At 34.7% G+C, this 23,517-nt stretch overlaps 1 protein-coding gene across 2 annotated transcripts in view; it reads left to right on the top strand.

Annotated features, from left to right (window-relative positions):
• CNTNAP4 (contactin associated protein family member 4) overlaps nucleotides 1–23,517 on the top strand; it is a 226,896-nt gene that overhangs the window by 190,326 nt on the left and 13,053 nt on the right. For both annotated transcript variants that reach the window (XM_033129161.1, XM_033129162.1), the window contains 6 exons: nucleotides 1,777–1,947; nucleotides 2,646–2,864; nucleotides 15,811–16,050; nucleotides 18,298–18,522; nucleotides 19,959–20,092; nucleotides 20,930–21,017. In XM_033129161.1, coding sequence (XP_032985052.1) covers nucleotides 1,777–1,947; nucleotides 2,646–2,864; nucleotides 15,811–16,050; nucleotides 18,298–18,522; nucleotides 19,959–20,092; nucleotides 20,930–21,017 — 1,077 coding nt within the window. The remainder of the gene's footprint in view (nucleotides 1–1,776; nucleotides 1,948–2,645; nucleotides 2,865–15,810; nucleotides 16,051–18,297; nucleotides 18,523–19,958; nucleotides 20,093–20,929; nucleotides 21,018–23,517) is intronic.

Consider the following 23,517-nt stretch of genomic DNA (forward strand, 5'->3'; position numbering starts at 1 on the left):
AACAACAATAATTCATAACATAGAATAATTATAATATATTGTAATAAAAATTATTGCCATGGCCTCTCTCTCTCTCTCATAACCAATCTGGTAACTGAGATGGCTACTAAGAGACTAACAGGTGGATAGCGTATGCAGTGTGGAGATGCTGGACAAAGGATTGATTCACGTCCTGGGTGGAATACAGCGGGATGCTGCAAGATTTTGTCACACTACTTATTGTGGCACACAATTTAAAACTTATGAATTATTTATTTCTGGAATTTTCCATGTAATATTTTTGAACCACGATAGACCATGGATAACTGAAATTGCAGATAAGGGGGGACTGCTGTATGTCTTCCTTTCAGGAAGCTAATTTAGATAGAATTTATCCAGTGTGTGTGTGTGTGTGTGTGTGTGTGTGTGTGTGTGTGTGAGTATGTTTGTAGAGACAATAGCTTAAAACCCAAGATGTATATTTTATATTGGATGTGTCAAGAACTTGCTGGTGTCAGCAGCAATGCATAATTTATTTCACTGATAATGAGTCTCATCAACCACACATATCCAGTTGGATTTCACTCCTGTTATTTCATGCCACTGCATTTATATTTTACTTTCCATGCTTTTCCATATGGACCCACAATATTTATTCAAAAGGGAGGTTGTAGCTCTAACAAAAAATGAATGGGAAAGTGAAGATAAGACATGATAGTTCACATAAATTTTTCCAGATATAATTTATACTCCAATCTTTTATACATTTCTCCTAATTTTGAGCATTTTTAAACTTTAAGAATGCTTTTCCTATTATTTATCTACTTCGCTGTTATAAGCAAAGTAAAGGATCATTTTGAATGAAAAGAACATTTTCATGAGGATACCAGCAGAGCACAGAGTAAGTAGTGTCTTAATCTTTGATTAGATGAGAATATTTTGAATGCCAATCTCAGTTTAGAAAATCACAAGGCTCATTAATGAAAACAGTCAGTTGAGTTTAACTTTGTGAAGTGTGTGTCAGAAGTCTTAGAACAAAAACCACTTTGAGCTTCTTTAGGGTTTTTGTTATTCAAAGTAATATAGGTATTTACATTTTCAAGTTATAAAAAAAATTTAGTTTACTAGTTAATGTTTGGCAGATCCTTATCTTACTACTTTCACAGAAGATGGCAATTAGGTTGAAAATGTTTTTCTTATATCCAATATAACATTTAGACTATTTCTGTAGGGCTCATTCTTCTCCTATGTTGGAAGGAATCCAGAATTTCAATCCTTGTAACATCTCTAATCACGTGCTCATGTCTACTATATAGTTCATTTTTAAAATTAAATCCTATATTGGGGTAGCATTGGTTAATAAAATTATATAGGTTTCAAGTGCACGATTCTATAATGCATCATCTGTATATTGCATTGTGTGTTTACCACCCAAAGTCAAGTCTCCTTCTGTTACCATAATTTGACCGCCTTTGCCCTTTTCTACTCCCCACCCCCCTTTCCCTCTGGTAACCATTAAACTGTTGTGTCTATGAGTTTTTGCTTGTTTGTGTTTTTCCTTTGTTGCTTTCAGTATTATATCTCACATATGAGTGAAATCATATGGTTCTTGACTTTTTCCATCTGACTTATTTTGCTTAGCGTGATAGTCTCAAGTTAATAAAAGAAAGAAAAGCAGGTTTGTATGAATTAACAATATTTTTAATAGTAACAATACTAAAAACAGAAAATGTAATATGTCATTCATTTTATGTCATGGATTTGTTTTCTTATTTTTTCTTTTTTCTTTTAAACCAGGGTCATTTTGGAATTCAGCTTCCTTCAATACTGAGGCTTCATATCTTCATTTTCCCACTTTCCATGGAGAACTTAGTGCAGATGTCTCTTTCTTTTTTAAGACTACAGCTTCATCTGGGGTATTTTTAGAAAACCTGGGGATTACTGATTTTATACGGATAGAGCTACGCTGTAAGTTCTGTTTCCCAGAGAAATCTATGGGATTCTATTTAGTAGTAAATCCTTTAATTAATTTGTAAAGTACTATGTTTCTACTTGAATCTTTTCATTGGGCCCCTTTGAAAAAATTCTGTGATATTGTTAGTCTTTCTCTATTTAAATAGAAAATATTTAACCTGTGATAATTTGGGGAAATTATTGTATTCTCTAGAACCAATTTAAGAAACATTTTAAATTCAAATAAAAATTTTTTTAAAAAACTAAAATTCTCAATTAATTATAAAATTAATTAAATTGGTCACCCATTTCATTTTGATATACTCTTAGGCTGCTATTAGTCTCTTAATATCAAATGTATATTGCATACTTTAAAATTTATATAAACTTTGGTTCACTGCAAAATTATTTTTTATAAAGTGCTATTTTGTTTTCTTGCCCTGGCTAAATAGTTTTACTTTTTATAAATACAAAAATTTAACTCGGGGGATGAATTTCTTAAAATTTTTTTTCCCCAAAAAAATGTAAATGTATTTTACCGTCTCCTTCCACACTTACTCTTGACTGATGTCTGTCATTGGGTCCCCCCATAAAATTCAAAGCATTACGTTTGTACTTAGCGATTGCTGTGCTGTGGTGCTGTTCCTAAGTGTGGTGAAGATTCGGCTCTCCCCACGTGGATTAACTTAAACAATCTTCATGTTTATTTCCAGCTCCAGCACTAGTGACTTTTTCATTTGATGTGGGGAATGGGCCGTTTGAAATCTCGGTGCAGTCACCCACTCACTTCAACGACAACCAGTGGCACCACGTTAGGGTTGAAAGGAATATGAAAGAGGCGTCTATTCAGGTGGATCACCTCTCACCAAAGACACAACCGGCTCCAGCTGATGGGCATATCCTTTTGCAGCTTAACAGTCAACTCTTTGTGGGTAAGTTCTGTTTCTAGGCAGTTTAGCATTTAATTGTATGTTGTAAGTGCAGAGACGAGCCAACATAAAATAATACCAATTATAAAAATGATTTAAAGAAAAACAACAAATCACCATTTATTGAGAATTTATGCTCCAGGCTATGCCAGGCGTTTCATCTCTTCCCCATAATCTATGAAATGGGTATTATCCCTATTTTACAAATGCAATAATTGAGATTAAGGGAGTTGAAGTGACTTGCCTTCAGAAATCCATCTAGGAAAGGAGATTCAAATTTGTGTTTGAGTAATTCTGAAACCTGCAGATTTTGTGATTTGTTCCAGGATTTATTATTATTATTATTATTATTATTATTATTATTATTTTAACATTAGTGCTTTTAGTATGATATTGAAAATGGTTATCTCTGTTCCCAGGAGAGTTGAGGCACCCTCCTTGTAATTCCAGGCAATGCCAACCAGTGATTTCCTGTCAAATATAGACCAATAGAAGAAAAAAAGGAAAGCAGGAGTAAAGTGTATAAAATCCATGCTTGACAAGTTTGACCAGTTCTGCTGGTGTCTCTCATTTTGCCCATTTTTGGATATCTTCTGATCACCTACTTCATATTTATATCCAAATGTTGTTCCTTTATTTCCTAAATACCTTCACTTGGTATTTATAGACCTGATAGGAATCTTTCTGGATCTTTGCTAATTACTTTACAGAACTTATCGACCATAAATTTCAAGGGATTTTTCTCTTACTTGATCACTTTTCATATATTTTAATGTATATGAGGACATAGACATACTATACAGCAGGATAAATTATAAATGATCAGAAATTATATTTAAAGCATTTTTAGCAGTTTTATTTTAGAACAAAATTCATCAGATCCCCATTACATCTTCTATTGTTTAACAATCTTGTTTTATTAACTCTCTCTCACTGCAAAGGATGACATTTTATGTGACATTTTCGACCAAGATATTTTTGAGATTTCTAATGAATTTACGTACTCATGATTTCTATCATTTATTCTTTCTTTTACTCAATAAATATTTAATGAACAGCTTCTATGAGTAAGGCATTGTAATAGGCAATCTAATCATGATCTTGTGGCCACTTGACTGACTTATTTAAAGGTATAGAAATAATAAAGAATACGTGAGAAGAAATACATAAGTTTTCTTTTAATAACATGCTAGAAGCTCAGTCAGGAAGTTGACATAAATATTTCTTCAATTACAAAAAATGAGAGATGGCCACGGCAAAAGGTATGGCAATTTAAAATCTGTCAGGATCTAGGAAATAGCCTTACTATTCTTGGAAATTGAAAAAGCTGAAATAGTCCTCGCTATTTTCAGTGAAATCTGCTGCAGTTTGCCTGTATGTGAACTTTTATCCTTGGTATGAATTTTAACTTCATAGGAATGGAGTCACTGTGTATTGTGTCTGATAGGAATCCTGGCCTTAATTTGATTTCAGGTAGTAATAATGGGTAAAAATGCTATTATGATATCAGAAAACCGGGATAGAACAGACTTGAGTCTGTTGCTATCATGTGTTATAATTTTAATAAAGATCTAAGAGAGTTCATCTTTATGGAGGCAAATGGTTAGGCTTTTGACATTCCTAAGTGTTAAATTCGAGGATAATTGTGTCACTTAAAAGTTCTAAAAACTGAAGTCTTTATTATGTTTAGGTCAAAGTCATTGAAAACTAAAAAGAAAAAGCAGAAGATCTCTGGGAAAAAAAACACAAAACCTCTGCTATTAATAAAAATCTATTTATACAATCTCTCCCTTCCTTCTCAGAGGTAATGAGTACATTGAAATGGTTAATGTGATGATATTTAAAAAAGATTCATTGAAAGAAAAAAAAGGCTTGGGGGCCACCGGTTAGCTCAGTTGGTTAGAGCGCGGTGCTCTTAACAACAAGGTTGCCAAGTTTGATCCCCGCATGGGCCACTGTGACCTGTGCTCCCCCCACAACTAGATTGAAACAACTATTTGAGTTGGAGCTGATGGGTCCTGGGAAAACACACTTGGAAAAAAAAAAAAAAGGCCTGCAGCCTTAGGTAGAGGCAGACCATTGGCTGTCAAGAGGCCACATAAGGGTCTTGTTTGTATCTTTACCTCCATCACAAGAATGGGTGACTTTCTTAGGAAAGGGCCCCAACCAAGTTAATAAAATAATACTTATAAGACAAATTATTAATTTATCAATTTACAACATTCCTATCAAAGAAATCAGAATTTAAAAAAATTTCTGGATGAAAATACTTTTCTCCTGCAGCAAGATTCAATAGAAGTTAAATTATAATTAAAAAGATTACATCAACTTAGTGCAAAGTGGGTGAAAAACTAGTAAAAACAGTAATCATTATAGCTAACTTAATGTAGCACTTACTAAGACCAAAAAGTAGTTCTCTGCTTTCCTGAGAGGATATTTCAGTGGAGGAGGCAAGATACAGCCAATAAAAGAGTGAAAAATAAGACAAAATAAAACAAAAAACTATATATACATATGTAGGTATAGACATGCATACGTGCACATGTATATGTATGTGTATGTATGTATATATTGTTTCACATAATGAATGACAAATACTATAAAGTGAAAAGCAGAGAAAAGAGTCAGGCAATGATTTGGATTGGCGGGGTTCTTTTCAAGTAAGGCGGTCAGAGGAGTTCTCTCTGAGGACCTTACGTTTGACCAGAGAGCCAGATAAAGCACAAGAGGGAACCCTGTGAACATGTGAAGGAAGAGAATTCCAGGGGGAGGGAACATGCTCCCAGTGGCAGGAATGATTTAGGTAGTCAAAGAGCAACAAGAAAGTCCATGTGGCTGGAGGAGAGAGTCGGCATGGGAGAAAGAGTGGTATGGAACATGGTGGAGTTATATAGGGAGACTTGAAGGCCATAGAGAAGAATTTGGAATTTATTCTAAGGGGTCTGAGGAGTGGCATGATCCTATTTTCATTTTTCACGTTCTCTTGCTGCTGTGAGGAATACAGATGGAGGTCATAGGATGGCGGCAGACTGTGGCAGTCTTCTTTAGGAGAGATAATGGTGGTGTGGGCGTAAGTGGAAATGGTGAGAAACAGAGGTGGGCCTTTTAAATGTCAATGCACGTAACTTGCCAATGACGTGGTGATTGCTCTGCAACTTACCCCCGCTAATCTCCTGGGGGCAAGGTGCTGCTCGGTAGGTCTCTGGGTTCCTCACATCCTCTCTCAGTTTTTAATTTCACCTGAACTTAGTTTTTTGTTGTTGTTCCTTTGTTGCTTCCTTTATCCTCATTTGTAGCATGATTAAAGCTGTCCCTGGCCCCAGGAGCTAGATTATATACTACAAACCATACTCAGGTTGCAAAAGTCCTCTTTCACAGCCCAGAAAAAGTATCTCCCCTTCTTCCTCTCCTTCAGTGAGATCCCACCTGTCCCCTAATCACACTCTCACCAGGAAATCAGGCTTCTTTGTGCATATGATCTGTGCCAGCACATACCAGATGTAGCAGGGACCTTCTCTTAGAAACTGCTCCCCCACGTATTTCTAGTATGTGAACCTGAAGTCTGTTCTCAGAGCCAGTGACTCACCGAGTGACTGGGAATCTCGGCTTTAATTCAATGAATTGATTTTCTGGTTACAGTTTAAAGGGTCATTTAATTCTCCTTACATACAAGTTCAGCAGTTTAATTTGTACTGCACCCGTCCATCTTAAAAATAATTATGTTAATCTGTATTTTCAAGTGCGCATAACAACTATCATTTGTATTTGGGTATTGGGACAAATGAATTAGTCCCAATTCAATGTAATTGCAAAGAGTAAGTCTATAGTTTTCAGCATAACTTTTTTCTCCTAACAAAAATGTTTTAAATCCAGACACTGAGGATGAGGATAATAATAACAGAAGAAATGTTTTAAATTACATGGAAACAATCTTTACAAATGCAGGAGCAAACTGAAAGACTAAGTTACTGTCAGTCTAAGATAAATTTTTTTATCACCCCCACGTTTAGTAGCTCTTACCAAAAATGTACCTTCTTGTTTGTGAACAAATTTGGCAGAAAAACATAAAAAGTGTTGTGGAATGTTTCAAATAAAAAATAAAAATAGGAAATAATTAGAAATTTTGGTAATGGAGAAATATGTGTGTTTGAGATACTATCATTAATACTTTTTATTTACATACAAAACATTATGGATATTTGAATATATGTTAATTTTGATTTAAATTACATTCTCCATCTCACTGTGCTACCATGACCAGGCCTGTGTTGATGATATTTATTGACATTACACTTTTTTGGATTAAAACTTTAAAGTTTTCTGCAGTCTCTCAGAAGTGACTACTGCAATGGAATAACACCAAAGAATCTCATGCATTTTTCTCGATTGCTTGCTTCACTCTCTCCCCTAAAGACCAATCATAAAGGGGATTCATATCTCAGAGTGAAACTCTGGTGCAAGATTAATGCTTTAACTTCTGAGCAAAATCAGTAAAAATAAATAGAAAGCATGATTAAAAATGTGATTCAGCTGGGCAATAATTATGTGTGGCGATTGAAAAAGGAATAAGGAAATGATAGTTTCAGAGATTCAACTAGTTGTAGCCTACACCAAAGAATTATAAAACAGATGGATTTTTAGCAATCCCTGTAACTCCAAATAGAACAATTAGCTTCAACTAATCTATAGGATGTTATGCAAATTGAAGGAGTAATAAAATGATGAACAAAAACCTTATGTGAAAAAGTAAGAAAAATTCACATTAATGTAATACAACAGATTAGAAACAATGAGTACCAATGAAATGAACATCTCCTCCCTTCCCCAAATAATCTCAACCATTGCATTGCTTTTCATAATAAAAATGATGATTCACCTTCTGTTTGTAGCCCATCATTCTCCATCCTCCCTCTTAATTATGGTAGTGGGTTTGTACCTACCTTTTCACATTCTTTCACTTGTCTTTTATTTGTATGTGTGTGATTTATGACATATTAAATAGTCCTATTCAGAGGTGCTATTCATTAACTTATAAACTAAATTTAATGACATGATGCTAATTGGTGAATTAAACATATGCCCTTGACCTTGTTAACACCAAGGACTCAATGTCCAGAGTCACTGCTTCAGTTATATGCCCGCAAACATTCTCCAACCACAGACATGAAGGAGAGAAAAGAATCAATCACTTTTTTAAGCTGAAATGTGACAGTGGTCATTTTCTATTTTGGTTTGTAAACTCAGCATTTTTCTTAGAAGCTTCTTAAATTAGCCTTGAATTGATTTTCATTCAAACAGCTCTGCAATTTTTGTTTGCAGTCTAAATTCTTTAACTGACAGGTTTTTAAATGGCGCAAACTCCATTTCCATACTTTGTAACTAGGACCTGAAGGAGAAGGAAGGACTCCTGACATACACTCAGGAGTCATTTGTATTACACTTGAATTGCATCAAATCTACAAATATTTATTGAGTATCTAGAGCAATCTAAATGCCGTACACAAAGGTTAATGTTTACCTCTAAGCATATCGAAGCTCTGAAGGTTGGTTCTCAGCCTTAGTTGCCCGTCAGTATCAAGTGGGGATCTTTTGGGAATCTGGCAGTACCAGTGCAAGATTTATTTATGTACTATGATGGGTATTTGTGTACTTTCAAAGTTGGATAGTACCAGTATGTCCTTGTACTGGTCTTCCGGTGAACCTGTGTTTGTATTTCTGCTGGGTGTGTACCTAGGAATGGAATTACTGGGTCATAGGATATGTATATATTGTGAAGCATTAAGAGACACCGCCAAATCTCTATTGACCACTTGGGTATATCCTCCTTTATTAAGTGGCTGTTCAGCTCTGTTGTTCGTTTTCTACAGGGTTGCCTTCTTTTAAAAAATAAATAAATTTGTAGGAAGTCTTTATATATTTTGGATGATGCCTTTTCAGATAAATTTATTACAAATATCTCTATAGATTGTATTTTCACATTGTTAATGGTGTTTCTTGATGAAAGAAGTTCTTAATTATAATATATTCTAGTTTGTTTTTTTAATGTTTAGTTTGTTTTTGATAGGCTAACATAGTTACAGGAAGAGAATGCCAAATAACTTTCTGCTTGAATAACTTTCGTTTCAGACTAATTTTCTTTTGCCGTAAATATGGTTCTCGTTACCTAAGTGCAATGCACTAAAAGTCTCATTTCTTTTTATGTCATCATATCATTTATTTCAATTATCTTCCCTGTTCCTTGAGGTGTCTCTTTCATGTTTAGCCAGAGAAGCTCCCAGTGTACTTCTCATGTCCAGTGAGCAAATGTGGATGATTGTTGATGAAAATCGGATTCCAGATGTGATCTTCTGAGATCAGAGAATATGACTGTACCACCAACAGTTCATTTCTTTAAAATCAGCCTTAGTATGGTCAAAACAGAGAGCTACTGTGGCTCTGACATCTGAGAAGTCTAAATAGACCCATTTTCTCTGCTGCTACTATCACCAGGACACATTCTTACCACTGATTTTGGTTCATGGAAAAGTGACTGAATTTTCTGCCTATGACAGACACTTTTGCTTACACCAGCTGCCTCTTTCAATCATAATAATTCCTTGAACAAGAGAACAATTTTCCTCTTTCCAGCCCTCCCAGGGCTTTGCTCAATGAGAAAATTATAGTTGGGCTTCCTGTCTCCTTGCCTTCTACCTTAGCTTGTACCATCATTTCTGCAAGGCTGTCTTTCCTCAGGATGGCTGGATAGGACGGGACTAAAGATCCAGTGCAAGGTACACAGAAGACCACCTTTTCCGTTCAATCACCTGACTTGGTCCTGGGCCCAGACTGCATGTCCTATCACTTTCCTGCCCCAGGTTGATCCATGGACAGGGCCCTAGCTGCCCTTCTCTGCCACAGTGCCACAGTCAGAGAGAGCCCCCCGTACTCTGCCAGACAAGCTTCCATAACTTTGAATTTTAAAGGAAGTGTAGAGATTTTTCTTTCCTTCCTTCCTTCCTTCCTTCCTTCCTTCCTTCTTTCCTTCCTTCCTTCCTTCCTTCCTTCCGCCCCTGAGTGAATTATGTAGTTGTTCCCAATTAATCCTCAATAATATCCAAGCACAACACATAAATAATTTATCATTAACAATGAAAGGTCTTCCTGCCACAAAAGTAGTGGAAAAGTGGCATAGGGAAGAGTCAGTTCATACTCCGTGACAATAGCATATGTCACTTAGACTAACTTCCTGAGAGTAATGAATGTAATAAAAGGATTGGGCTCACTCAGCCTCTACTCAGCACCTAGCACACTAATTTAGTTGCAATATCCCAATACTGTTATGTAAGTGAACAGATTCATTTATATTCATTCACATAGAAAGGTTAGGCATTTGTCCCACAAAATACTCAGTGTTTGGGAAGTTTGGAATTCATTATCTCTGATATAGTATGGCAGGTACATTGATAGAAAATTAATTGGAAGCCAGTTCAAAACACAATAACTCAGCAGAAACATCCAGAATCAATTAATCAAACTACAACTCATTTTAATTGGACATACTCTAACCCCGAAAAGGCACTGGAATCTTTAATTAAGCTTTCAAACCCAATCCTATTTACAATATCTATGTTTTCCAGAATAGTTATATCTTAAAGAGTCATTAACTTAAAACTGAACGGTAAAGTAAAAATCCTTGATACATGTATGACACAAATGTTTACATTTAATTAACATTACCTTTTGGTAATTAAAAAGTGTAATTTAAAACTATTTAATTAGGTAAACATTAACTCTTTAAAAGTACAGAATTAAGAAGTCCTTTTTACAAAGCTGAGTTGATTTTCTTCTCACTGTTACAAGTACTATTTAAGCCTGGATTTCACACCAATATATGCTTATTTTTTCCTGTTAACATTCCCATCATCTGACCACCTTCTCCACCTGGTATCTATTTCTACCATTCACATCATGGAGTAATTATGTGTTTCCCTGCATAAATCTAAGACTAGACTATGAGCTCTTTGAGAGCCAGATCTGTACCTCCAGTGTCAGACACAGAGTTCAGCAAATAGCTGCTAAATAAAACTTGCAGAACTAAAATGCCATTTAAAATGAAAATGATCTGAGGAGCAGAAGAAAATGGAAATTTTTTTCTTTGATCACACTTTTTCGAGGGAGAGGAAAGGGGCTTTCTTGTAACAAAAGGGGCTTTCTTGTAACAAAAGGCCCACTGTAGTTTCTGGTCCTATCTCTGCCTCTAACTAAATGTGTTTATTCTAAAATTTCTCAGCTATACCCATGGGCTTGTCCCTGGACTTCTCTATGCCTTTAGTTTCTCATCATCTGAACAAAACAAAAAAAAAAAAAACGAAAATAAACAAGTTGGGGCAGGTGAAAATGGATGGTTTTCAGTTGTTGAGCTCCAAGTTATTTAGTTATAATTATGTCACTAGCAGATTGAGATAAATACCTAAATCAGAGAGACTGGATGTTTCAGAGAACAAATGCATAGTAGACCATGATTTAACATTACTATGTACTATAAACTATATACCATGATTTTGAAGCACTATAACATGAAGTAAATGAAATAAACCAGGAGTACACCACTAATCCAAACTTCACAGCATCTGGTCCTCCTCCAAAGAGTTCGTGAGCCAAAGCTAAAATCAAGGCTGCAGACTGTCTTACCCAGGAAAGAAAACTCCAGCTAGGATGCCAAAAGAATCTAAGTCAATGACTTAGCTCTGAGCTCTAGACATTTTTATTGAGTTGAGTTAGCAGAGTGGGAGAATAGGGAGGTATGAACCTAAGGTAAGTAGATGGTTTGATGTGGAAGGGAAAAGATGAGAATAAAGGAAAAAGACCACAAGAATGGCGGGAGACTAAGTAAATGTAGGTGAACTGAAACAAGATTTTCAGCTATACTGGAACTCTGGGATGAAATCAACTCTTTCTTCCCTGTCATGCCCACATATATTGGAATTGGAATATGTCTGGTTCCATACCACACTGCATCTGGATTTAGAAATAGAAAATCTGACCCACACCCTTAAAACTTTTATAGTCTTCATTGAAGAGGCACAAATTATGTCAATTGAAACATTCTGAGTACAGAAATTTAAATACAGTCATTTGAATAGATACCATTACATCTATGGATCTGAATTGCAAGAGCATTAGTGCCATGAGTTCCAAATTGTCAGGAATTCTTTTAGTTTCTTCTTCATGGTATTTCATTGTCCAAAAATATAGGATTATTTAATTAATTTATTCTGTAGTTTGTATTCATTGAGTTTTGTCATCATTCTCAGTCTCAGGGACCCAAACATCCCTGTGCTGCAAAATACGTCCCTCTCTTCAACCTGTGAAGCACTAAGCCCCCATCTCCCACTCCTAAGGTATAATCTGGTTTAATGAAAAACTGCATTAATTAATTATTAATAATAAATTCAGTATTAATAGTTATTGTTAATGTTAATTTCTAATTAATTGGTTATTGTAAGTAGTTATTTAATAGCTGTTAAGTTTCAGGCACTGTTCAGTGTACTTGGGATACAGTGTGATCGAAACAGCTTTATTGCATGTGTACTCTAATATAGGGACACTAATAATATATAAAATAAATTGGTAAAGTATAAAGCCTGGTAGATGATGACAAAGACCTTATTTGGGGTCTTTCTAGCCAAGTTTTATTTATGAAATACCCATAAAAACAAAAACAAACAAACAAACAAAAAAACCTGTTTAATCTCTAAGGATAAGGAGATTTTAAGTATTAAGGCTAGATTAGGAGCTAGCTAAATGAAGTCTAGAGCTTACATTCCTATTAGGATAGTGCTTTAAATATGGTTCTCAGATGATTGTCTGAATAAGATTCACCCATAAAAAAAAACTAATCTTGCTCTGTATGGTCAGCCCCTGAACAATAGCTTCTCCACTGTAGTCAAGGCCAGTCCTCACAACAAATCAGACTGAGGGTCAGTCACTCCCATTGATGTGCCAAAAGCAATTATTGCTCAACTACAATAGGACAGCATGCACAACCCACACAAGGGACATACCTAGAACACTTGGCTCAGGTGACCTGGGACCATTGGACCCCACAGGACACCACTCTACTAAGACTGGGAGACATAGCAGCCCTACCTAATACACAGAAACAAACAGAGGGAAGCAGCCAAAATGGGAGAAAAAGAAACACGTCCCAAGTGAAAAATCAGAACAAAGCTCCAGAAAAAGAACTAAACAGAATGGAGACAAGCAATCTACCAGATGCAGAGTTCAAAACACTGGTTATAAGGATGCTCAGTGATCTCAGTGAGAACCTCAACAAAGAGACAGGAAACATAAAAATGGAGATAGAAAACAAACAAAAAAAAGACCCATTTAGAAATGAAGACTACAATAACTGAAATGAAGAATACATTAGAGGGAATCAACAGTAGATTAGACGAAGCAGAGGATCAAATCAGCAATCTGGAAGATAAGGTAGGAGAAAACAGCCAATCAGAAAAGCAAAAAGCAAAAAGAATCCAGAAATGAGGATAATTTAAGGAGCCTCTGGAACATCAAGTGTACATCATAGGAGCATCAGAAGGAGAAGAGAGAGAGAGAACAAGGATTTGAAAACCCATTTGAAGAAATAATGATGGAAAACTTCCCTAACCTGCTGAAGGAAATAGACATACAAGCCCAAGAAGCACAGAGATTCTCAAACAAGATGAAACCAAAGAGGCCCACACCAAGATACATCATAATTAAAATGCAAAGGCTAAAAACAAAGAGAAATCTTAGAGAAAGAGAAAAGCAGTTAGTTACCTACAAGGGAGCTCCCATAAAACTGTCAACTGATTTCTCAACAGAAACTTTTTAGGCCAGAGGAGGTTGGCAGCAAACATTTAAAGTGATGACAAAGGAAGGACCTATTGCCAAGATTACTCTACCCAGCAAAACTATAATTTAGAATGAAGGACAAGCAAGGAGCTTCCCAGACAAGAAAAACGTTAAAGGAGTTCATCACCACCAAACCAGTATTACAAGAAATGTTAAAGGGACTTTAAGAAGAAGAAGAAGAAAAGATAAAAAGTATGAATAATAAAATGTCAATAACAACATATCTATCAATAATTAATTTAAATGTAAATTGATTAAATACTGCCATCAAAAGACACAGGGTGGCTGAATGGACAAGAAAACAAGACCCTTACATATGCTGCCTACAAGAGACTCACTTCAGATTGAAAGACACACCCAGATTGAAAGTAAAGGGGTGGAAAAGATATTTCATGAAAATGGAAACAAACAAATAACCAAAAACCTGAGGTAGCAATACTTTTAGACAAAATAGACTTTAAAACAAAGGCTATTACGAGAGACAAAGGACCCAGTAATTCCACTTCTGGGTATTTATCCAAAGAAATCCAAAACACTAATTCAAAGACATATGCATCCATATGTTCATTGCAGCATTATTTACAATAGCCAAGATATGGAAGCAACCTAAGTATCCATCAATAGATGAATGGATAAAGAAGTGGTACATATATACAATGGAACATTACTCATCCATAAAAAAGAATGAAATCTTGCCATCTGCAACAACATGAATGGACCTAGAGTGTGTTATGCTAAGTGAAATAAGTCAGACAGAGAAAGAGATACCATATGATTTCACTTATATGTGGTATGTAAAAAAACAAAATAAATGAACAAAGAAAACAGAAACAAACTCATAGATACCGAGAACATTTTGATGATTACCAGATCGGAGGGGAGTTGGGGGGATGGGTGAAGGGAGGGAAGAGATTAAGAGGTACAAATTAGAACTTACAGAATAGTTTTAGGGATGTAAAGTATAGCATAGGGAATATAGTCAATAGTAATCTAATAACTGTATAGTGTCAGATGGGCACTAGATTTATTGGGGGAATCACTCTGAAAGTTATATAAATGTCTAATCACTACATTGTACACCTGAAACTAATATTGTATGTCAACTGTAATTGAAAAATAAAAATTTATAAAGAAAAAAGACTCACCCATGAGGCTCGTTGATTGTAGGTTCACAGCCCTATTTCTGGCCCACAGAATCAGTGTTTCTTGGAGTGAGCCCCTGAATCTGTATTTTTAAGAAGCTCTTCCATGTGATATTCATAGTCCTTAAAGTTTGAGAACCTCTGCCTTAGGATAACTGGATCTGATCCTTCCTAAACATTTTAAACCTCTTCAAAGGTGAATTGATAAGTACATATTGCATATTATTCAATAAATGTTATACCACTATGTTCCTTCATTAGTCCTCTTCCCCACTTTTGTTCAGAATCTTTCCAAGCTTAAAACAATGAACACTGGACTAACATTTAGAAAAACAACATTTATTTTTAACAAAATCATTTAACAACAGCAACAACAAAAAGCAACAACCAAAAGATCACATCAATGCAGTCAAGATAGAAGGACTTGAGGAGTTCTTCAAAGTTCTCACTCAATTAAAATTGTACCAGCATCAGAATCAGATTCCAATATGAAGGAGAAACCACACTTATCCACAAATATATGCTTACTTAACATTGTAAACAAAGAAAATTGTTCCTACATAAGAATATCAATACATCTCACTGTTATTTTGAATTAAGATATAGCCTTTATTTTGTTCTTTGAAATAAAGAGACTAATAAAAAAAACCCTCTCCTCAATTTAAAGTTGATAAACATTTTTAGGAAACAAATATACAACAAATTCACTTTTGGAAAAAAATGAATTAATGTTTTAAATTTTTTTGAAATCTTTTAATATTTTATCACAAATTATGCTTCCAAAATTATATTTTTTGCTCATCAAATTTTTGCCATTCTCTGTAAGGCCACAATTTTTTTACATTCTCTGTGAGGCCTCAGTTTTGTTTGGTCTTTAAATCCTGAATAAAACACCTAGGAACGTGTTTCCATTTGCAGTATTTCCCTTTTAGGTGGAACTGCCACCAGACAGAGAGGCTTTCTGGGATGCATTCGGTCTCTGCAGTTGAACGGGCTGGCCGTGGACCTGGAGGAAAGAGCCAAGGTGACTCCCGGAGTGGAGCCAGGTTGTAGAGGTCATTGCAGCAGCTATGGAAAGTTGTGTCTCAATGGAGGGAAATGCAGAGAAAAGCCCCGTGGGTTCTCTTGTGACTGCACCTTCTCTGCATACACAGGGCCGTTCTGCTCAAATGGTATGTATGACATGGGGTACCCTAACAGGGAAACATATTTGATAAGAAAAAAAAGTCTGGGAGTTCTTGTCTGTATGGCTATTTGAAACAAAAATATTTCCATTTTTCTGGGTTTTTTTTTTTTTTTTTTTGCAAATTACCAATTTATGCTAATCACACTTCATTACTTAGGTATTTGCCTCATTTTTTAAAAAGCTAGTGTCTATTGATGATAAATCTTCTAATAGTTGCCTCTAGATGTCTTAAAGTGTTAGCTGCTCAATCTGCGTTTTTCCATCTACTGTTGATACTCTTAATATTGTTGTCAACAACCTGCCCCTTGGGACAGTTCTCTCTTTTAAAATAACTAAAAGTATTATTGTTATTTTTTTATGAAGATAGGCAACAATGCAAGGAAATTTAGGAAGCATTGTTGTTTTTTGTTTGTTTTTGACAAAGAAGTATTTTTCCAGGAATATAAATAACTTTTCCATTAAATGTTTTTTCATAATTGAAAGGAATGCATTTAATAAAAATAGGACTATACGAATCAATGTATACACTTTAGTGTGACAGGCTGAGGTGCCAAGATAAAGAATTTTTTAACTAACTGCAGTGAAGTTTATCAGGGATGGTCACCTGCCAATATTCCGTGAAATAAAAAGAGATTGAAAATTCACAACAGAGAACACAAGTGCAGATGAACATCGTGAAGGAAAATGGCCTCATTTTAGTGCAAAGCGGAAATGAGCAACTAGAAGGACAATGGAAAAGAAAAAATGTCACCAAATGCATAAAACATATAAGGACAACATGAAAGAAAAATAAGACCATGTTGAAAAATATCTATTAAATATTGATGTATGGCAAAACAGAGATCCTCAGGCATTTTGCTCTGTGATAGTTGTGAAGTAAAATGGTGGAATATTTTTCAGCTCGTCTTGTTCACTGAGCTACATCACGGAAGGAAAAATGAACTGAGTATAGTATTAAGTGTTCTGGACAGACTTCTCTGAATATACAAACATTTATTATACTTTCATAGTTTCTCATAGAGAACTGTCATCCAATTTAATTTCATTTGCTTTATTTAAGTTTCTGGGTTACTGAATCTTTTCTGGAAGGAGGCTAACAAAAATTGGCTCCAAATTGAAGCCATCCCCCAATTTGCAAAGAAATCATTTGGGATTATTTAATGGAAGTTGTGAAAAATGCACTCTTCAAGTCACCTACTTGTTCATAAGAAATAAGTTATAATTTAAAGTCAACCTGTAGTCATAAATCACACACTGCTGCTACCATCTTCAGAGACTTTTCACGTTTAAATGTAGGATTAAGACCATTTTGTCACAAGAAGACTTCTTCATTTTCTAAATCTAAACGATTTCTGGCTCATTTTGCTAAGTGCAATCAGGAATGTCATTCTGCACCCACGTTTTACATTGACTATAAAAAGTATATGGTAGATAATAAAAATAGTAAAACAAACGAAAAAAAAATCTCCTAAAGTGGCAAGGGAATGGAGAATAAATTGCTTTATTACCAGTAAGCATCATTTACAACAAATATTCAACAACTGGCCCTTTGTAGTAATCAAGAGAAGCAGGGTTTAGGGATCCAAAACTAACTCTCTCACCCACTGCCCTCTTCATTTTATACATATATATTTGGTATGTGTGGGTGCATGTGCACATGCATGTGTGAATTTGGGATATTAATCTCATATAAATTACATACCATGCTTTTGTAAAATGTTTTAAAAGAGGCTGCATGGTTTCTTGTTTGGATCACTAGATGTAGCAGTCTTTTTATAGGGCATAATAAATGTGAGAAAGTATTTAGGCATAAGACAAAATTTCTACCTGTTGATCCTAGAAGGTAAGAGGATCCCTCAAATCTCCTCTCTTCCTATTATGGGAAGGCTAGTGTATTCTGGCTATAAAATAATAGATGGGACTTAAAATTTAAATACGAAAATGAGTGGTAAGGGAGATGAAAGTCAAGAAGCCTGATTTATGTCTAAACTCAGGAGAGCATTAAGCTTTCAATTATACCATTAACTAGTGAATTAATTACATGTAATTCTAACATAAAGCCATAAAGTCATGAAAGCTCTGTTAATTTGCTGGTTATTTAATTCTAGTTTGAGAGTATTTGTTATATTTATATAATTCATTATTTTTAATTTTTTAAAAAATCATCTAACATAACTGAAACAAGATCTTTGTACTTAATTTTTTTAAACATAAAATGTGTGTATCATTTCAGAGATTTCTGCATATTTTGGATCTGGCTCATCCGTGATTTACAATTTTCAAGAAAATTATTCGTTAAGTAAAAATTCCAGCTCCCACGCTGCTTCATTTCATGGTGATATGAAGCTGAGCAGAGAAATGATCAAATTGAGCTTCCGAACAACACGAACACCAAGCTTACTGCTTTATGTGAGCTCCTTTTATAAAGAATACCTTTCAGTTATCATTGCCAAAAATGGTGAGTGCTTTTTAGATGAGAGAGAGAAAATTGAGTTAGAGCATTAGATCAGTAATAATATGGATCATTCTTGTGTTCTTCTGTCTCAAACTACAAACGGGGAAAAAAGTGTGCCTGCTTTTTGTATTCAATTTTGTTTTTTTCAGTACTATCCCATACATTTAATCGAAAAGGATTATTTAAAGTAATTAAGATGTGTTTATCTCTCTATCATTTTGATAATTTTTCATAACCATGTGAATTTTAATTTATTTATATAAAATATTTGTTATATTTTTATTATTGCTAGACGCTCTTTACTATTCCATATGAATATCAGTATCGGTTTTGTGGTGCATTTTGAAATAAGATGCTTCTCTGTCCATAACGAATATTTTCTTTAAATCAAATTAGAGAACTTTTGAAGGAATGTTAACAAGCTAGTGTTATGTATAAGAAAATGTCCACAAAATAATCTGTCAATTCTAATTATAGGCAATAAAATAGTCACGGGAAATGCTGTGTACATCGATGCAGGGTAATGGTGTGTGGATTAGGACATGAGTATGCTACAGAAGCCTTTCCACAGAAACCCACTTACTGCTATTTTTTCTCTTCCTTATAACCTGATTAAAGATAAAATTTTATCAATAAATTCTCTGCATGAGGAAAATAAACAAATGTACAAACATATGAATATATCATTTCAACTAAATTTAATGTGGCCGAAGGGCACTGAACATCAAAATAAAAATTGTATTGTTTAATAAGTATATTTACCCTCACTGTAATCATTTTGAGCTTGAAGCTTATCTGTACATTAGGACATTTTCTTCGTTAAACTGGAAGATACTATGTGAAGTATATTAATTGACATTTTTGCAGGCAATTGAGCAGTATTAATTGTAATAGTAAGTTTGGCTTAAAATCATCCATTTTACCCTAATTTCATTCAAAAGTTTATGACCTGACTACTTGACCAAATATTTTTCATCTTTAGTAAAACTACATTTTCTTATAATAATTTCACTAATCAAATGCATTGCAGAAGTGGTATATATATTTTTTAAAAGATGAGATTATAGAAACAATGTTATTTCTATATTCCACAATAGTTTGGCATTTCGTAATATACCAAGTCTTATTTTTTTTTAAGTCAGATGCGAGTACAGAGATTTGCCTTTGCTTAATTGCATATTGACTTCTAGGGGAAAAAGATCAGGATTTGCAGGAAAGAGATGGTATATTAGCAACATGCTTGGTCTTGATTTTTAAAATAATGCAATTTCACTGAGAAACTCACTTCTAGGAATTATGATGACAGGATACACCCAAATAAAATGTTGTGAATATTGCTCCAGAAATCAGTAAAGAACCAAATATGTACTCTGAGTTGTTATAAATAATTCTTAAATTACAATTTTCACTGAAAATATAATTTTTCCCTCCTACTTTAGGAAGTTTGCAGATCAGGTACAAGCTAAATAAATATCAAGAACCTGATGTTGTGACCTTTGATTTCAAAAACATGGCTGATGGCCAACTCCACCACATAATGATTAACAGAGAAGAAGAAGTGGTCTTTGTAGAGGTAATGTATTAAATCCAACAGAAGCAATGGTTACAATTAGGACTCTGCAGCATGAAGGACCCACAGCGGAAATCTGATAATGAATGGAATAAACAAAGACAGTCTTTTTCACTGCTGCTAGTGCACAAATCAGAGCCAGACCCCCAAATGTGTTCAGAGTTTTTTAAGGGATGAGATTCTGTCTAAGATATTATTAATATTTGATACTTAAAAATGCAAACTTTCCTCATTTGTTTTACTTTGTTCGGGAGGGAAATGCTATCTCGTTTATTGCAGTGTACTACTTATAGGACTATTGCTACTCTAATGAAAACAGTTTACTTCAGATGGGTCTAAATGCAGCTATAATTCTGGCACAGAAATTAATTACTGCATATATAAAAAATGATGAGAGTCACAGCAGATAAAGTGAAATTATTCACTCTATCAGCTTTTTAAGAAAAGCACTAATGTTTCAGCCTTCTACATATAAGAAAATTTCTTAGCTGAATGACTCAAGTAAAAATACCAAGCTAAGTAAAAGAATCAGGGTGAAAATAACTCATATCTTTTTGTTGGCTTTACCAATTTTGTATTTCTTAAACAGTAGAGAAAAAAAAGTGATTAAGGGGATAAAACGTAGGGTATATGGTACCTGAGGGTAGTATAGAAATAGTTTAGAAAATAATATTCACCTTTATAAATGGCTAACTCTTTAAAATTTGTTTTTCTAAATCTTTGGGGCCATACAAACAATTGCCTATTTTGTCTTTTTTTTTTTTTCCTTTGACTGCTGTCCTCTTCACAAAAAAAACGGCCTCCATTTGGATGTTTGCATCTCATGTAACAATTTTGTAGCTTGACGAGAATGCAAGAAGACAAGTTCACCTGACGTCAGGTACAGAATTCAGTGCAGTCAAGTCTCTTGTACTGGGCAGGATTTTAGGTAAGTAAAAGAAATGACCTTTCCCCTGATCATGATGCATAAACAGGGAGCAGAAGAGTCATATTACACACGCACACGCACACACACTCACACACACACACACACACACACATCCTACCTGCAAATTCATCATGCCAAAAGAAATCTCTTGCCTTATTTTAATTATGAAGTGAGTAATAATCAAGACAGCAGCTGTACTTTCTCAGAGATGCATGGAATCACAAGTAGGGACTTCTGCGCAGTAACCAGGCATTCTCCTTTGCAATGCCATTTTGGTCTCTGCTATGCCTCAGTCCAGCAAAATGAAATAGGGTATTGCTCTCACACTTCAAAAATATCAAATAATAAAAGTAGAAATAATAGGTAACGTGAATGATTTTGTCCAAGATAGTAAATGGAATTTTTTTTTGACCTTTTCTGTTATGTGTTCCTTGATTCATCATTCCTTCCATTCTCTGTACATCATCTCACAGTCTTGAGAATGTTTGATTAAACCCATGGTGAATGATCAAAATATTGGCCCTTCAGAAGGTTAATAGTTAAGTTTATAAATATTTATAGGCTTTCAAGTACAATGATGAGCACCAAAATTGTGTGCTATTATTCTTCAAACCAACAGTAGAAGTATCAGGAATTGCAGTGCTCTTCCAGGGTGCTATAATAGACATAAAAAATATGTGCAAAGTGCTATTTAGATATGTGGAAGCTTAACTGAAATATTACAAGTGAGTTTCTTAGTGTAAATTACATAAATTTTACTATAGTAATAAAAAAATCAAATAAATATAACAAATCCACAGCTCAAGAGTTATTCAGTCTAGCAGGATCTGAGATGAGGCATTACATAAAAATGTAAAATACAAGATAGAAAATTCTAACAATTATGCATAGTGTTGATAAAATCGTATTTTTGAATAAATAATATCTTCAAATTTAACACCGGAGTTACTGATGAAAATAGTTTTTTGTGAGTAGAAATATGTTAAAGATATTATAAAACAATTGGGAAAATGATCTTCATTCTATGAGGAGGATTGGATTAATCAAACAGGAGAATAATAACATTCATTTTATAAATATTTGTTTCCATTTTTGTAAATAAGGGAGATTAGTATGGAATTAAAGATGTTAATGTTTTTACAAGAGTAGCATATTCCTCAAATACACATTCTCATGCTAAAAAAATAAGAATAAAGTCCAAATTCAGCAATGAACTTCTACTTATTCTCCTAAAAGTGTAAGAAAGAATTTATTTGGCATGTGCATAAGGTGTAGATCTTGACCAAGGACCAATTCTACTTCCTTTGAATTCTGAGTTCAATTCAAAGGAGACTAATAATTTATGGTCAAACTTGGCATGGTATATGACATTACAATACAATGTTATGTAGACTATTATTATATTTTAATATAGCATATATTAATTGCTAAAATGGGAGTATTAATTTTCCAGAGAGTTGCTCCATCTTGAAGTCTCTTATGTTCGTCCAGGTCCTCCAAGAAGCAGTTGCCAAGGCAAAATTAACCATGTTAGGATTTTATTAAGAGAGAATAGGGAGGGTGCTGGCCAAGACCAGCAGAGCCATCAGATGGTCATGCCAGTCTGCCTCCAAATGAAGGAGAAGGGGAGGGAAAGCTAGACAGAAGTATCCTAGACTTCTGTGCAGTCTGAGAAAGGTTGGGAAGTCTTTGGGGAACCCTTGAGTTAGTCAGCCATCAGAGGAGTCCCCTGTTTCCCAAGCATAGGCCTGCCTTTGAGTCCCTGCTGTGATCAGCCAATGGCCAGGAGCAGCCCAGGGGAAGGATGACCTTGGTCCAAGTTTGACAATGCTTTTCTGAGCCCAGCAGCTGGGGTCCTTGGCCAATTACTCTCCTCTAGTTAGAGGTCTGCAAGACACGTTCTCATTGTCCCCATGCTTACCAAATATGGTTTTCACTTTTGTAAGCTGATTTGGCTCACTGATTCACTAACACATACTTTGTGGTTACCTGAGGGATACACTGCATCTGCCTTCACGGAACTGATAGTTAGTGGGCATACAGATAATCGTGGCACAAAATGTTCCTCGGTATCTAATTGAGTATAATACACCTTATGTCGCTTTTGAGAAAATAGTTCCCAATCAGCCTCCAAATTAAAATAAATAAAAATTTTTGTACCATTTTATAATCTCTGAATATTTATGTTAAGGGAACAGAATATAAACATTGACCAGTTACTTTTTTGGAGTTGAAATGTGCCTCCATTTTCAACCAAAGATTTAAGAATATGACCATCCACTGCCATTTCACATGAAAACCTGGAAACAAAGGAAATACTTTACACGCTCAATTTTCTCCAGAATCATTTCTTAAATTTAGGAAGAACTATGGGGATAATTGGATTACGGCCGACGTTAATAAACATTACTTGGGGATATTGAGAAAGGAGGGTAAATTAAAAAAAAAAAAAAAACAATAGCAAACTGTACGATGATGACATGGAAACCACCTCTAAGTC

The sequence above is a fragment of the Rhinolophus ferrumequinum genome, chromosome 15 (genome assembly GCF_004115265.2).
Source record: "Rhinolophus ferrumequinum isolate MPI-CBG mRhiFer1 chromosome 15, mRhiFer1_v1.p, whole genome shotgun sequence".
NCBI classification, from domain to species: Eukaryota; Metazoa; Chordata; class Mammalia; order Chiroptera; family Rhinolophidae; genus Rhinolophus; species Rhinolophus ferrumequinum.